This window comes from Sminthopsis crassicaudata, chromosome 1, assembly GCF_048593235.1.
Source record: "Sminthopsis crassicaudata isolate SCR6 chromosome 1, ASM4859323v1, whole genome shotgun sequence".
Taxonomy (NCBI): Eukaryota; Metazoa; Chordata; class Mammalia; order Dasyuromorphia; family Dasyuridae; genus Sminthopsis; species Sminthopsis crassicaudata.
This window is the reverse complement of record NC_133617.1, coordinates 483299448-483315357: the sequence shown is the minus strand read 5'-3', so window position 1 is coordinate 483315357 and position 15910 is coordinate 483299448. Positions and strand designations below refer to the sequence as shown.

General features: G+C 36.6%; 1 protein-coding gene across 6 annotated transcripts in view; it reads right to left on the bottom strand.

Annotated features, from left to right (window-relative positions):
* The window catches only part of SDK1 (sidekick cell adhesion molecule 1), a 1233278-nt gene that overhangs the window by 397560 nt on the left and 819808 nt on the right, over positions 1-15910 (bottom strand). For all 6 annotated transcript variants that reach the window (XM_074281198.1, XM_074281201.1, XM_074281200.1 and 3 more), the window contains 2 exons: positions 4305-4416; positions 3438-3628 (listed from right to left, as the gene is read on the bottom strand). In XM_074281198.1, coding sequence (XP_074137299.1) covers positions 3438-3628; positions 4305-4416 — 303 coding nt within the window. The remainder of the gene's footprint in view (positions 1-3437; positions 3629-4304; positions 4417-15910) is intronic.

Genomic DNA, 15910 nt, shown 5'->3' with positions numbered 1-15910 from the left:
ATTAGGAATCATCTATCAATGGCTCTCAAGGTACTTGAGAATTACATTTTCTGTTGTCAAGAGAAATATCAACAAAGATGAACTCTATTTTTACCCTTGTTCCAGACTTTCTAGGATAGCTGGCTGACCATTTTAAGTAGTACTGACAGCAAGAACCACATGGTCACTACAGTGTGCCAATTGGCCCCAGGTAGGCCTTTCAGCTTCTTCTTCTCCCCAAATATGCCAAAAGTTAGGTGAAGTTAGGTGCCTGGATGTGCACAGATGTAGAGCTTAATATAAAAAGGGATCTCCGTTTCTCTTGGTTTTTGTTCTTCAGTATCCAATGGTATTGTCAATGAGGAGAAGTCATAGAATAGGATGATTCTAATATATGGAGAGAGTTGAATGAAGGGGATACAAAAATGTATAACAGCAGATAAAAAAGAAGAAAAGAGGTCTTATTCTATTTTATTTTTTCTCAATTCTCTGCCAATTCTCTCCACTAAAATCTGAACTATTTGTATCCTTACAAAACATTCCTGAAACTATAGTTAGTTCAAATATCATAGATGATAAGTACTAATTAAAACATTTACAACAGGTTTCTCTCCTTATAAACATTTGTTCTACAAATTTAACATCTTGCTACTTTCTCAATTAACTCTGCTCCTTGGTAAATTGGCCTACAGTTCATTTATATGACTGTGAGAAAATGTTAAGAATTAACTTGTGCATTTTTTCTATAGTTTATATATGTGGACAAATGAAACATCTTAAGTGCTTTTCAAATAAACAGAAATGAATTCTAAGACAGACTCAAGCTAAAAAGCTCCTGGATTCAATGGGATATACCAACAATAAGAATCTTTCCACTGGGATTTCATTTGCATTTTGCAGAATAATACCTTTCTCTGATGGTCAAACCATGATTCATGATATATTTTGAACTTCAAAAATGAACATCAGGGGTTCTAGTAATAAAGTAACATCTGGGACAAGGAATGCTCTCCGATGATGCAAATTACCATCCATCTATAATTTAAAATCCTTTATAGTTGCCTCAGGCTTGGAGAGAGTATGTAACCTGCCATGCTAGGAAGAGTCAAAAGTGGGATTTAATCCCAAATCTTTTTGACTCCTAGTTCAACACTATTCTCTTCATCAAGCTGCTTCCTATCTTTTGACTTAAAACTAAAAAGAAAAAAAAAAGAATAGCAACAGGCAACACTTGCTTTGAAATTCTTGCAACTTGATTATCTGTTTCTTTTGTTGTTGTTCAGTTGTGTCCAACTTTTCACTTGGGGTTTTCTTGGCAAAGGCATTAGAGTGGATTGCCATTTCTTTGTCCAGCTCATTTTACAGATGAAGAAACTGAGGCAAACAGGGTTAAGAGACTGGCCCAGGGTCACATAGCTGAGAAGTATATGAGGATGGATTTGGATTCCTGCCTCCAGATCCAGCACACTATCCACACCTCTACCTAGTTGCCCCATCTGGTTTTATCAGAGTGAAATAAAAGTAATTGGTAGCCAATTTGTGTCTGCTTTCTTTCACTGACTTGTTTATGATGATGGCTCCTTTCACAACTTTAGCCCAACTTAGACTGTCAGGGCATCAGGCATAAGAGTTCTTTAAGGAGTCTCCCCTTAGTGATGGTTGGATATGGGGATTACAATCCAACCCATATCTTTGAAGTGAAAAAGATAATTTTCTAAGCTATCTGAGGTATAACTTAACAGCAACCCAGAAAATTACACCTGTCACAATAAAATCTTATGAACAAGAAAAGGAATTAAATCATTACCATAAATAAATGGCATGTATTTTTAAAAGAGAGAACATTGAGAGATGATAATTCTAGAGAAAAAAAATCCACAACAATTTGCTTTGGTTTTTGGAAGTAACTGCAATACTGAGGTTTATATGACAGACTTTAAATATTAAAAATGGAATTGCGACTGAAATTAGTATGCTAGTTTACAAAGAGATAAGTTCCTTCTCTTTTTTAAATTATCCTAAAATGTTTTAATACAATAAAGACTATCTAGTGAAGATTTACAGATTGGAAATTTTAATTTTGGCTCAACTTATAGTGTGCTTTTCTGATATAGCTATAGATCAATTCTGATGAAAAAAATGCCTTTGCCTGCAATGAAAATATAGCATTCATATCAATAGCTAGTGGATGCATGAGAACAACCACTAAAAGAACCATCTCAGATTTCATGTATAGACTCAACAATGATTTATGATTCAAAAGCAGCTTTTTCTCATACTTTTAAAACTTTCAATCTTCATTTTAAAAGTGATGACAGTTTTGAACAGTGTCACATTTAGTTATTTTTCATATGCAATACACTTCTTTCAATAATTCAAGGAAATGAGACATACTTAAAAAAGGCAAACTGTCTAAAACACTATGTTAATACTGGTAAGTTTACTTAAACAATTTATCAGAAAATATTAGTTTTAAAGAAAAATGTTTTAACAAAAAATCATATGATAATCTGTCATTGTTTAAGTAATGCTTCTTGAAGGGATGTGAATAAAGATTATCATAATTATACCCAGTCCTTTATTAGTATTAGGTTCTCAGTAATCATCTACTTTAGTTTGGGGGGAGTGAAGAAGAGACTAGCTGATGCTTCATATTTGTCATACTATAGCACTGAGAAAAAGCTAAGAAAGAGATACATATTATAAGAAATATTAAATGTAGCACCTTAAAATATTTCAGTAAAAATATTAAGAATAGTGGGAAAATAAAATTAACTGTCTCACAATTGTACTTTGTCTTATGATGATGTATTAAAGATTTCTTTGGCGACTGTAGACAACATAGTTCTCTAGAAATATAGGCTTTTATAGATTCTGCCTAACATTGACAATGGTAGTACTCTTTACTTCTAAGTGGAGAGCCATTTTCCCCCTTCTTTCCCAATTCTGCATTTCTTAGCCCATTTCCCAGGTAGCATCTCTGTTCTCATTACTCTGTTACTAGTCTAGCAAGAAGCAGTATCAAGTACTTCTCCTACAAATTTTTTTTCTGGGGGAGGGAGAGGATGTGGGGAAAAGAGTGTTGACAATCTGAAAGTCACAAGTACAAATTACACTTCACATCAAGGCTTAATAGCCTTAAAAGTCAAGATATGAGAATTGTATGATAAGGATTTTACTACTGTGTTTCATAGACTTTATGATTAAAATTTCTTGAAATATTAGGAATAACATCAGTGTGTTACTATAAAATATTTAATAGATTTGTATTCATGGAAAAGAATAATTGAATTAATTTGAAAGATAACCCTATTTTACCCCCTCTGTCCCATTTCCTCAATAGGTATAATAAGGTCAATGACATACATATTTAACTTTAATTTCTCTTGTACTTCCCATATACTTTTTAACTATAAGTGAATATAGTGGTAGATAACGTTCCCTGTCACTGGTATTACCTATGATAGAAAGAAAGGCTTTTGTTCTTGATGGCTCAAAGTCAGTTCCTCTTAATTCAGCCTCACAGATATACATTCCAATGTCAGAGGATGTTGGATTGGTGATAGTAAGTCGTCTTCCCAAACTGTGGAGTCCATTAGTAATTTTCACTCCATTTCTTTTCCAAGTCATGCTCAGTTCTTCAATAGGTCTGTGTGGACAAAAGTCATTAACTGATTATCATTCTGAATTATGGTGATAAGCAATAACAAATGCATTTTATTCAGTACTTGTTCTTTCATCAAAGTAAGTACCACAACTGCATGAAAAAATGGACATTTGGGTGTAAATCCCTGATATAACTTGATATTCCTTATGTCATGAAGCAAAGCTGCACTTACCTCAAGGGTTATTGAATAAGGATGGGTAATTACTGCAGCAATGAAGCTGAAGTTCTAATGATTTGGTTTGCTGGTTTTGCTTATTTTTTTTTTAAAGAATATTAAATATTAAAGAAGCACTTCTGTGGAACTTAACTATATAGGAGACAGTGCTATTAAAACTCATGGAGATGATATTATCATAAAATAATATCATGGAGATGATATTATTTTACAGAGAACACCACCATCAGAAAGGAGAAAAAATTGGCTCTTTGTTAGTAAGGCTTGAGCCTCTCTCCTTCCTTAAAGTTTACAGGTGGAACCTCCATTACAACCTACAACAGACTGAGAAATATGTATATTATCCCCACATTTGGGCAAGGAAAAATAATGCTATGTTCATAATGTAGTTAGGCAACTAGATTCTTTATCTTTGCAAAAAGAGCAAACTGGCTACTGAATGAAGAATTAATGTCAGATTTTTGTCCCTTATCCCCACAATACCTTGCATTGGCTATGCATTCCAATGTGACTTCACTGGTTCCTGCCACTACACTTGTATTGCCTGGAGGGATGACAATGACAGGAGCCATGATATCAGGTGTATCAATATCACCTATAAGGGAGAAAAAAAGAAAGCTCATATAAATGCCTTGAGTATTTATTCAAATAAAATTTTTCTTTGATATCCTCTGCAGCATGGATACAACTCTGGATTCTTCAAGGTACTATGTCAATGGGGCAAACATCCTGGCAAGTGTTTCTAAATTACAAAGGCCTAGCTACTGACTCTGACTCCATAGTCTAGATGTCTGTGGAGTTGGGCCAGTCTAGATAAACCTGAAGAAGCTTGTCATTAGAGGACTAGTCATTAGCTGATTACTTACTTTGGTTGCAGCCATTCATAATGATTATTGAATCCTGGAGGAATTGTCACCTGCTTCTTTAGAGGGCATAGCTGTGTTAATATAATCTCAAATTTCTGCCCTTCTAAACGAACCACTTTAAGAAACAGTGATGGCTAGAAAACTCCAAATGAAAAATCTTGTTAACTAATCTTTTGTGAAACCTAAGAATCTTACACTTTCAAAATTATCATGGAGCTTAATTAATCTTCTCATAGGAGATCTTGAGCATGGCCATTTTCAAAGGCTTTCATTATACTATATAAGCAAAGTTCTTAAGTACACCCAGTCTTCTCTGGTTTAGAACACATAGCTCACAAGAATGTTTCCCTGGTGGAGAAAAGGGGCTGTGTCCTGATAGAAAGAAAACCTATTATGCAGTCAAGAGGTTTTAAACTGCTGAGCATTTAAAAAATCAAATACTTACTGCTTTTTTATGTTTTAAAGCCCTTCCTGTTGTGTTTTATCTTATGTGCAAACTATTTTAATAAGAAGCTGCTAGTTTTCATATTTAATGCTTAAATTTGGTTCCCTAGGGGTAAATATGTTCAATTAACAGAATATTATATCAGAGCAGTTTAAAACCCCTTTTCTTATCAGAAAAGTAAATGACTCAATTCTCAATTTCCTTTGCAAGGCACCAAAACTGTAAATAATTTAGTTTATCTTGTGACAAGAGAATGATTTAAAAAATGAAGACTGCTCTCTTAGATTTCTAATATATACAAACAGCAAAATTATCCACCCACAGTGTATATAACAATTGTTTGGGCAGAAAGAAACACTCATTTAATTCAAATAAGAGACTAATAAACCATTTCTAAAAACAAAAATTTCAATAAAGGAATGTTAATGTATCAAGAAGAGAAATGAAATTATTGGAAATTTAAATGACTTCAGCCAATATTTGCTGCTGAAGAGGCTTGCCACCATTTATGACTGAGCTGAAAAGGAAACCAGCCAATGAAAAGGCTTGCCCTGCTGGGCCTGAGGCATGATTACAGCCACTGGGAGACCACACTAAGATAAAATACTGGCTTCTTTTCAACACTAATTTCCCACAGCTCTCCCTATTCTTTCACTGGCAAAGCAGTGTATGCTTTTCACATTAGAGGTTTGCATGCATTTTAAATGAATACACCAAAGTAATAATATATTAGCTATACAAATTTTTATAAATGCAAATTCACATAAAACAGATTCCTCACCCCATCTCCCACCCCACTATTCAAGAAGGAACTGGGACACTCACACTTCCTTCTCTTCCAAGCTAGTTGTATCAACAGCCAATCAGTCCTTTGAAACTTCACACTGAAACACCTTGAAGAGTCACGCTTTCTAGTGATTTTTTCTATTGGAGCTCTATTTTTTTATGAAATGATAAAGCATGATGGATTGGTTTTCAAATTTCTAAGGAGAAGTGCAGAGGGATCTTAGGGCCATTCACAACAGGGCAAAGCATGTAAAATGAATGCTAATCAGATGAACAACCTGCCTGTCACCTGGGAAAGTCACTGATGAGAGGAGATGACCTGAGAAGCTAATATTTGCAAATAGTTATGTGAGGTGAAGAGCAGCAGCAGCAGTGGATGCCAAGAGGTCAGTGAACGAGCTACTAATTTGGCATTAATCACTGTTTGGTAGCAGCGGCAAAACAGGAAAACCAGCATTTGTCAGTCGCAGAGGAGAATGATTGTGCAGCGTTCAGAATCTCTTTGCCACATCCTCCAGCACTACTGACTTGCTGTTCACCCCTACGAGTTTTCCTTAGAAAGAAGCCTGGCCAGCGAACAATTAGGCCCTGCTCCACATTGCACTTTAACTTCATTTATCCTCTTCAGAAACGAAGGACAGACAACAAGCACAGCTTCTTCAAAATAAATCTCACCTACAGTTAGCATTTACTACTCAAATATTAAGTTAAGCAAGGGATAGAAGGCTTGGTGCTCATTTTTGGTCCTATTATTAGGTGTACAGCATCTGGAGAGGACAGATATAGACCTGTGATTTGATGAGTATAGAAAAGTCCTAGTAAAGAAAGTCCTTTTGCCAGTGCATCTTATCAACCACTTTGCAGTTTTTAGTTTTCATTGCCAGAGATGATGAGGGATTGAGTTTTTTACCTAGGATTGCCAAATATTAAGTTTCAAAGGCAGGTCTTGAACCTAGGTGTTCCTCATGTCACAGCCATTCTCCATCCACTATGTCCTGCTGTCTTATTATGTATGCAACATATAATCCAGCAAATGTACTAAAGTATTTAATAGATTATGAGGTCATACAACCCTGAATGTACCAGATCTCATCTGATCTATAAGTTAAATGGCATTGGGATTGATTAGTATTTGGATGGCAAACTACCCGAAAGCAGGAGATACTATATGTTTAGATAGCAGGCACAGAGAAATAGTGAAAATCTCCCTCTCTTCTATGAAATAGTAGATAATAGCTCATTTTCCTGGGTTCAAGTTCTTCCTGCAATACATGCTGGCTGTTTGTTCAATTCATTCACATCCCCAAACTTCAGGTGACTTGTAGAGCAGGTATTGACCTGCATGGGTAGCGGGGTTTATAAAGAAGAATATTCTGGATTTGGTGTCAGACACCCTAGGTTAGAATTCGATTGGAACTCAGGCAGATGAGTCTTCCTAACTCCGAGCAGAGCATTCTCTTCACTGTGACACCCAACTGCCCTCTGATTTTTTTTGGGGGGGTGAATTGAAACAATTGGGGTTAAGTGACTTGCCCAGGGTCACACAGCTAGTAAAAGTCAAGGATGTGAGGCCAAATTTAAACTCACATCTCTTGACTCTAGGGCAAGTTCTCTATCCACTGAGTAATTTAGCTGCACTTCCCTGCGCCCCACACCCTGATTTTTCATAAGCAGGAATATCTTACATGAGAGAAATCAGATTTGGCCCCCCTCTGACTCCTCCTCCCCTTTCCCCCAGCAAAACCAAGCTGTCTGAAGAAAATTATACTGTCTGTAGGTCAAGATCCAATATTATTTTTAGAAGGTATAAGAGAAAGATACTTTAAAAGGAGTCAATTAAGTAATGATCTTGATATAGGGAAACTCCCAAAATGAGGATTGAGTAAATCCCAAACTCCTTGACTAATGAATAGGGGCCACCCCAAATGATACTGGAGTGGATGTAGGAACTCCCTTCCCTATGGAACTATCCATCCCTTCTCAACTACTGAAACTTCTTAAAATGACCTTCTCACTTTTACTCTACCCTCTTCCCCCCTGTATCCTTGCTATTTGCTACCAACCAAGTGTATCAGCCACCATTTCCATAGCCCTGAATATCATCTAGTACCAATGCCAAAGATCCAGAATGCTATCCATGAAAGACCCAGATTTCTCATCATTTGCTAGATGTTCCCAGGCCAGGGGTACCTTTCCTATTTTCTTGAATGCCTACATTTTTTGCTCTGGCCTCTGTGGTTAGTGCAAAAGGTTGTAAAGGATGCCCAGATGATCTACAAAATCCTGAGTTGGAACAGGGAATGAGATTTCCCCTGAAGCACTGTTAAAAATAGTAGTTATTCAAAACTAATGCAGATAAGATTAGAAGGGAAGCAATAAACTGGGAAAACATTTTTATAGTCAAAGGTTCTGATAAAGGCCTCATTTCCAAAATATATAGAGAATTGACTCTAATTTATAAGAAATCAAGCCATTCTCCAATTTATAAATGGTCAAAGGATATGAAGAGACAATTCTCAAAGAAATTAAAACTATTTTTAGTCATATGAAAAGATGCTCTGAGTCATTATTAATCAAAAAAATGCAAATTAAGACCACTCTGAGATACCACTACACACCTGTCAGATTGGCTAGAATGACAGGGAAAGATAATGCACAAAGTTGGAGGGGACTTGGGAAAACAGGGACACTGATACATTGTTGGTGGAATTGTGAATACATCCAGCCATTCTGGAGAACAATTTGGAACTATGCTCAAAAAGTTATCAAACTGTGCATATCCTTTGATCCAGCAGTGCTACTACTGGGCTTATATCCCAAAGAGATCTTAAAGAAGCCCTTACAGCCCTTTTTGTGGTGGCCAGAAACTGGAAACTACGTGGATGCCCATCAATTGGAGAATGGCTGAATAAATTGTGATATGTGAATAATATGGAATATTATTGTTCTGTAAGAAATGGCCAACAGGATGATTTTGGAAAGGCCTGGAGAGACTCACATGAACTGATGCTGAGTGAAGTGAGCAGGACCAGGAGATCATTACATACTTCAACAACAATACTATATGATGATCAATTCTGATGGACGTGGCCATCTTCAACAATGAGAAGAACCAAATCAATTCCAATAGAGCAGTAATGAACTGAACCAGTTATGCCCAGCGAAAGAACTCTGGGAGATGACTACGAACCACTACATAGAATTCCCAATCCCTCTATTTTTGTCTGCCTGCATTTTTTATTTCCTTCACAGGCTGGATGTACATTAATTCAAAGTCCAATTCTTTTTGTACAGCAAAACAACTGTTTGGACATGTATACATATATTGTATTTAATTTATACTTTAACACATGTAATATGTATTGGTCAACCTGCCATCTGGGGAAGGGGGTGGGGGGAAGAAGGGGAAAAATTGGAACAAAAAGCTTGACAACTGTCAGTGCTGTAAAATTACCCATGCATATATCTTGTAAATAAAAAAGTATAATAAAAAATAGTAGTTATGTTTCCTAGTGCTAATAATATAGTAAGAAAGGTCAGTGACTTATGACACTCTGAAAGGGTTGTGGTTTCATTGATATAGATTGGTAGGTATCTTCAGTGCCAATACAAATGACAACACTTGAATTTTCCAAGAGCTGTGGTTAAAATTTTAATATTTGGGGAACAAATTTCTGGCAATGAGTAGCTTCACACTTAGTTTGCATGAGAAGGCCTTCATTCATTCCCCACTTCCTAGGAAATACTAGGAATTATATTTTTCCAGCCTGTTCTTGTGAATTTGGCTATTTCATCACTTATATAAGTGTTGGTGGCTGGTGGTAACTCATAACATTGATGCAATAGGAAAATGAATTACAAATTTAAAAAACACTGTATAAAGGCAAATATATGGAACACAGATCATTAGTAGGTTAAGGAATATTCATAATACAGACATGTTAATGATGTTGAATTCAGTGCTATTTTATTTTATTTTAATTCAATAAACACTGTATCTCATGTTTTCAAGGTATCTATCATAAATGCATTTTAGCCAAATAACATAACCATGTTAAGGTATTGGTATTGCTAACATCTGAAATGTTAGTTTCCCCCATTAAAATGTCAAAGTAAGTAGGAATAAAATACATGTGATATGTCTGAAAACTCTTGGAGAAAGAAAAACAGATGGTAAGTATAGATATGTATGAACTGAAATTCAATGATCCATAATTATTAATTAATCTAAATGTTTTCTAGAGTAGATTTTAAGGGAGAGGTGTGAATTCCAGACTAGCTCCTCTGAAGGGCTCAGCATCAGCCAGAGTCAGGATAAGCAAATGTCCTTGCCCCATGTTGGGTGCCAAAATGTAATGTCCTGTCGTCTCTCAATTGTAATCCTTCTCTGGGAGGAGGTTTCTTTTCTGTAAATCCTCTTCTCTAGGAGCAGGTTTCTTGGGAGGCTTCTGGATTCTCCAGCCAGAGCAAAGGTAGAAGGAAATGAAATCTTGACTCTGAGTCTCCTAGAGTGTGGGAATCAGACTCTGCCTCCAAGAGTGTGGGAAGTCTTCTCCTTGAACTTCATCAGACTGACTCTTTCTAGACTGCCTTCTCCTTTTAACCTCCCAGAGAATGGGCTTGTGGGAACTATTTACAACCAATGCACTTGCTCCTTTTAAAGGTGTATGTATACTCCTTTAAAGGTATAAACTCCTTTCAGAAGTCTAAAGGTCTAAACTCCTTTTAAAGGTGTGAACCCTGAGCTAGAAAATTGTTAAATACAGACTTAGCACCTAGTAAGAACCTAACAGAGAGGGAACTCATAAGATGACAATGTATATCAAGATTCTTTTTGGTTGTTATTGTTCAATCCTTTCATTCACATTCAAATCTCTGTGACCCTATTTGGGGCTATCCTGGTAAAGATAATGGAGTGGTTTGCCACTTCCTTCTCCAGCTCAATTTACAGATGAGGAAACTGAGGCAAACAAGGTGAAGTGACTTGCCAAGAGTCAAACAGCTATAAGTATCTGGGGTCAGTTTTGAACTTAGGAAGATTTCTTCCAAACTTCATGCCTATCATTCTAACCACTGGACCACCTAGCTGCCCTACTAAGGACCATTCAGACAAACAGTTTATTTAGCAGTGCATGTAGTTGCAAAACAAACTGGGCTCAAGACTCTCCATAGTAAAGAACCCCAAATTTTGGTCTTCACCCAATTAATATATGGTTTGGAGGAAATGAAAAATAAGATGAAAAAATTAAGACACCTGGTTACTTAATAAAGAAAAGAAACAGGAGATTGAGTGTTGACTGAAGGGAATAAGGAAACATTCAGGAGACACTGAGGAGAGAAGAAAAAAAGTGATTGTTTTGTGACATTCTTTAAATTGGATAACTCTTGGGAGGGTGAGTAATCTTGTGACTTTTCCAAACTCAGATGGCTTTGAGACTTAAATTCAAGAAATGGAGGGGGCAGAGCCATGATGGCAGAGCAGACACACATTTCTTTCTGACCTTCTCCTACAATCTTCATGCCAATTACCAAATTCAGCCTCTGAATTAGTTCTAGACTGGCAGAATCCACGAATATTGGCAGTGTAGCAAATTGCCAGCAGATGATAATTTCAAAGATCTCCAGAAAAGGTCTGTTTCAATTGGGCACAGAAGGAGGTGGGTCAAGTACAAGCAGGTCAAGCACAGATGCTGAGTCCAGGCAGGACAGATCCAGGATGGTGTGGGCTCCATGAGCTGGAGAATCTACAGCAGTGTTGGCTTCTCTGCCCTGGCTGTAAGCCAGTAGATTAGCAGAGAAGTTAGAAAACATCCAACTCAAACATAAAAAGTAACTAGGTCTGAACCCTGAAACAAGAGAATCTCAAGGGACCTGACCACGCCCACCTAGCACCTGAAGTCAGTGGGCATGGTCGATGCTGCTTATAGAAGAATCTTGGACAAACCTCACTAGCCCTAAAAAGCAGATCTCAGCATTTTTTTAATAAGTAAAAAAGCAAAAAAAAAAAAAAAAAAAAAAAAAAGCTGACTATAGATAGTTTTCATGGTGAAAGAGAAAACCAAATTTCAAACCCTGAGGAGACTAAAAGCAGATCGTATCCAGATGAAGACCCAAAGAGTGATATAAATTGGTCCCCAACACACAAAGCTCTCCTAGAAGAAATTAAAAAGGATCTTAAAAGAGAGCTAGAAGAAAAATAGGGAAAGGCAATGAAAACTTTGCAAGAGGATTTGGAAAAGGAAACACAGAAATTATCTGGAAAAAAATTCACTATAAAATAGACTTAGTGAAATGGAAAAGCATATAACTCATTAAAAGATAGATCTGACAAAATGAAAAAGGAAAACAACTCCCAGAAAAACAGAATTTGTAAAATGGAAGAAGAAAATAACTCCTTACAAAACAGAATTTGTGAAATGGGAAAAAAAATCCTTAAAACAAAACAACTCAAACAAAACAACTCATTCAACAATTTAATTTGGACAAAGCATAAAGAAGTTTAAAAAAAAAGAAATGAAGAACATAATTCACTAAAAATCAGAACTGAACAAATGGAAATGAATAACTTAATGAGACATCAAGAATCAGTCAAGCAAACCCCCCAAAAATGAAACAATAGAAAAAAATGTAAAATATCTACTTGGAAAAATAACTGAGCAGGAAAATAGATCTAGGAGAGATAATCTAAGGATTATTGAACTCCCTGAAAGCCATGATGAAAAAAAAAAAAAAAAGAGCTTAGACAATATTTTTTTCAAGAAATTAGCAAAGAGAACTGCCCGGATGTCATAGAATCAGAAGATAAAATAGACATTGAAAGAATTCATTGAACACCTCTTGAGACCCCAAAATTAAAACTTCAAGGAATATTATGGCTATTTAATTTCCAAGGCTAGTGGAAGATAGATCAAAAAGTAATTGGAAACTAAATTGTAACGTGCCCTCCTGGCAGTTACAATTACTAGTCTGCCCTATGCCCAACAGAGTACCTTTGACCACTGACTTTTGCAGTGTCAACTCTACCCGGCTCGCCTCCTCTGAGGCCTTCAAAGGTCTCTCTGGCCACGATCTCCTGAATCTATAGTTTAATAACCGGTAGCACGCTTAAGAACAGCCACATGTAATCTTAAAAGCCTTTATTATACCTACTCACATAATGCCCTGACTTGATGCCTTGACTTGTTGGATCCCGAGTGAACACCTGGTCAGAAGACCCACGTGTTCACTACCAAAATCCTTACCTCTTTTGGCTATCCATCTTGGCTTGGCCACCCAGGCTAGAGAGCCAGGTTAAAGAGCACCAGGTTAAAGAGAGCGACTGCTGCCTGCAGTGGGCTTATAAAGGTCCTGTGAGGTCACACACACAGCCAATCAGCAAGAGAGTCACCCATTACGAAGCTATCTCAACGTGGCCAAGATCCCACCTACAAGGCAGTCCTAATATCCACAGAAATTACTACCGGGTCTCAATCTCCCAATGGGCGATGGCGCCGCCCATTTAAAGGGCCCTTACAATTCCCTTCTCTTGTATTGCGGGAACCGAATCCTTAGACTAAATAGTCTCATCCTAAAGGATGAATGGGTGAAACAGCAAATCATAGACACAATTAATAATTTAATCTAAGAGAATGACAATAATGAGACACTACATAACAAAATTTGTGTTATGCAGCCAAAGTGGTAATAAGGGGAAAATTTATATCTCTAGATGATTACTTGCATAAAATAGAGAAAGAGAAGATCAATGTTTACAACCAAAAAAGCTAGGAAAAAAAAACCAAATTAAAAACTCCCAACTAGAAACCATTATTGATCACAAAATAGAAAATTTTGATTACACCAAATTAAAAAGTTTCTGCACAAACAAAACTAATGCAAACAAGATTAGAAGGGAAGTAACAAATTGGGAAAACATTTTTACAGTTAAAGGTTCTGATAAAGGCTTCATCTCCAAAATATACAGAGAATTGACTTTAATTTTAAGAAATCAAGCCATTCTCCAATTGACAAATGGTCAAAGGATATGAACAGACAATTTTCAGATGATGAAATTAAAACTATTTCCACTCATATGAAAGAGTGTTCCAAATCACTATTGATCAGAGAAATGCAAATTAAGACAACTCCAAGATATCATTACACACCTGTCAGATTGGCTAAGATGACAGGAACAAATAAGGATGAATGTTGGAGGGGCTGTGAGAAAACTGGGACACTGATGCATTGTTGGTGGAGTTGTGAAAGAATCCAACCATTCTGGAGAGCAATCTGGAACTATGCCCAAAAAGTTATCAAATGTGCATACCCTTTGACCCAGCATTGCTGCTATTGGGCTTATATCCCAAAGAAATACTAAAGAGCAGAAAGGGACCTGTATGTGCTAAAATGTTTGTGGCAGCTCTTTTTGTAGTGGCTAGAAACTGGAAAATGAATGGATGCCCATCAGTTGGAGAATGGTTGGGTAAATTATGGTATATGAATGTTATGGAATATTATTGTTCTGTAAGAAATGACCAACAGGAGGAATACAGAGAGGCTTGGAGAAACTTACATCAACTGATGCAGAGTGAAACGAGCAGAACAAGGGGATCATTATACACTTCAACAATGATACTGTATGAGGATGTATTCTTTTTTTTTATTATATATTTTTTATAATATTATCCCTTATATTCATTTTTCCAAATTATCGCCCCCTTCCCTCTAATCCCTCCCCCCGATGACAGGCAATCCCATACATTTTACATGTGTTACAATATAACCTAGATACAATACATGTGTGTAAATACCATTTTTTTGTTGCACAATAAGCATTAGATTCCGAAGGTACATGTAACCTGGGCAGACATTTTCTAGCTGCTTGCAAGATTTTCTCCTTTGTGTGGTAATTCTGCAGCTTAGCCACAATATTCTGTGGTGTTCTTTTTTTAGGGTCTATTTCAGAAGGAGTTCGATGAATTCTTTCCACATCTACTTTCCCTTCTGTTTCTATTATCTCTGGACAGTTCTCTTTGATAATGTCCTGTAAAATAGAATCTAGGCTCTTTTTTTTGGTCATAGTTTTCGGGAAGTCCAATGATCCGCAGATTATCTTTCCTAGATCTATTTTCCAGGTCTATAGATTTTCCCAGTAAGTATTTGCCGTTGTTCTCCAGCTTCTCATTTTTTTTTTTTTTTTGTTTGACTGATTCTTGGGTTCTCTGTGAATCATTCATTTCTATTTGTTCCATCCTGACTTTTAAGGAGTTATTTTCTTCTTTCACAGTTTTTAGTTCTTTTTGTAAATGCCCAATTTCATTTTTAAATGAATTATTTTGCTCTATTGAATTTTTTTCCATTTCCCTAATTTTTTTTTGAGAATTATTTTCTTTTTCCAATTCAGAAAGTATATTTTCTTGAGACTTTTTTATCTTTTCCAATTCAGAAATCCTACTTTCCTGTGATTTTTTAACCTTTTCTAATTCACAAATTTTGTTTTCTGCATCTCCTGTGAATTCTTTATTTTTTCCAACTCCAATTTCAGGACGTTGTTATTCTCTATCATAGCTTCTCTTTCCTTTCCCCATTTTTCTTCAAACTCTCTTAACTTTTTAATAGTCTCTTCTAGGAGAGAGTTATATGATGGGGGGCAGGAATCATTCCCCTTTAGGTTGTTATCTGATGACTCTCTGCTGTTAACTTCCTCGGGGTTGGATACCCGCTCTTTCTCTGTGTAGAATGAGTCAATGGTTCTTTTTGGCTTCTTGCTCATACTTGAAAAATCTTTTGGGGTCTGCCCCTGGGGTAGGAAATTATTTATTTATTTCTTTACCAGCTTCCTCCCAGACTGGATGGATGCAGCGGCTCCTGCACCTGAGCTAAGAGAGAGCTCTGGGAGAGAGTTCCCCATCCCCTCCCTGGAAGTGCCTCAGAGGTGACTAGCACTGCTGTGCCTTGAGGGCGCTGTGTTCTAGCGGCTTCCCTGAGGTTTGAGACTGAACAGTAAAGGCAAC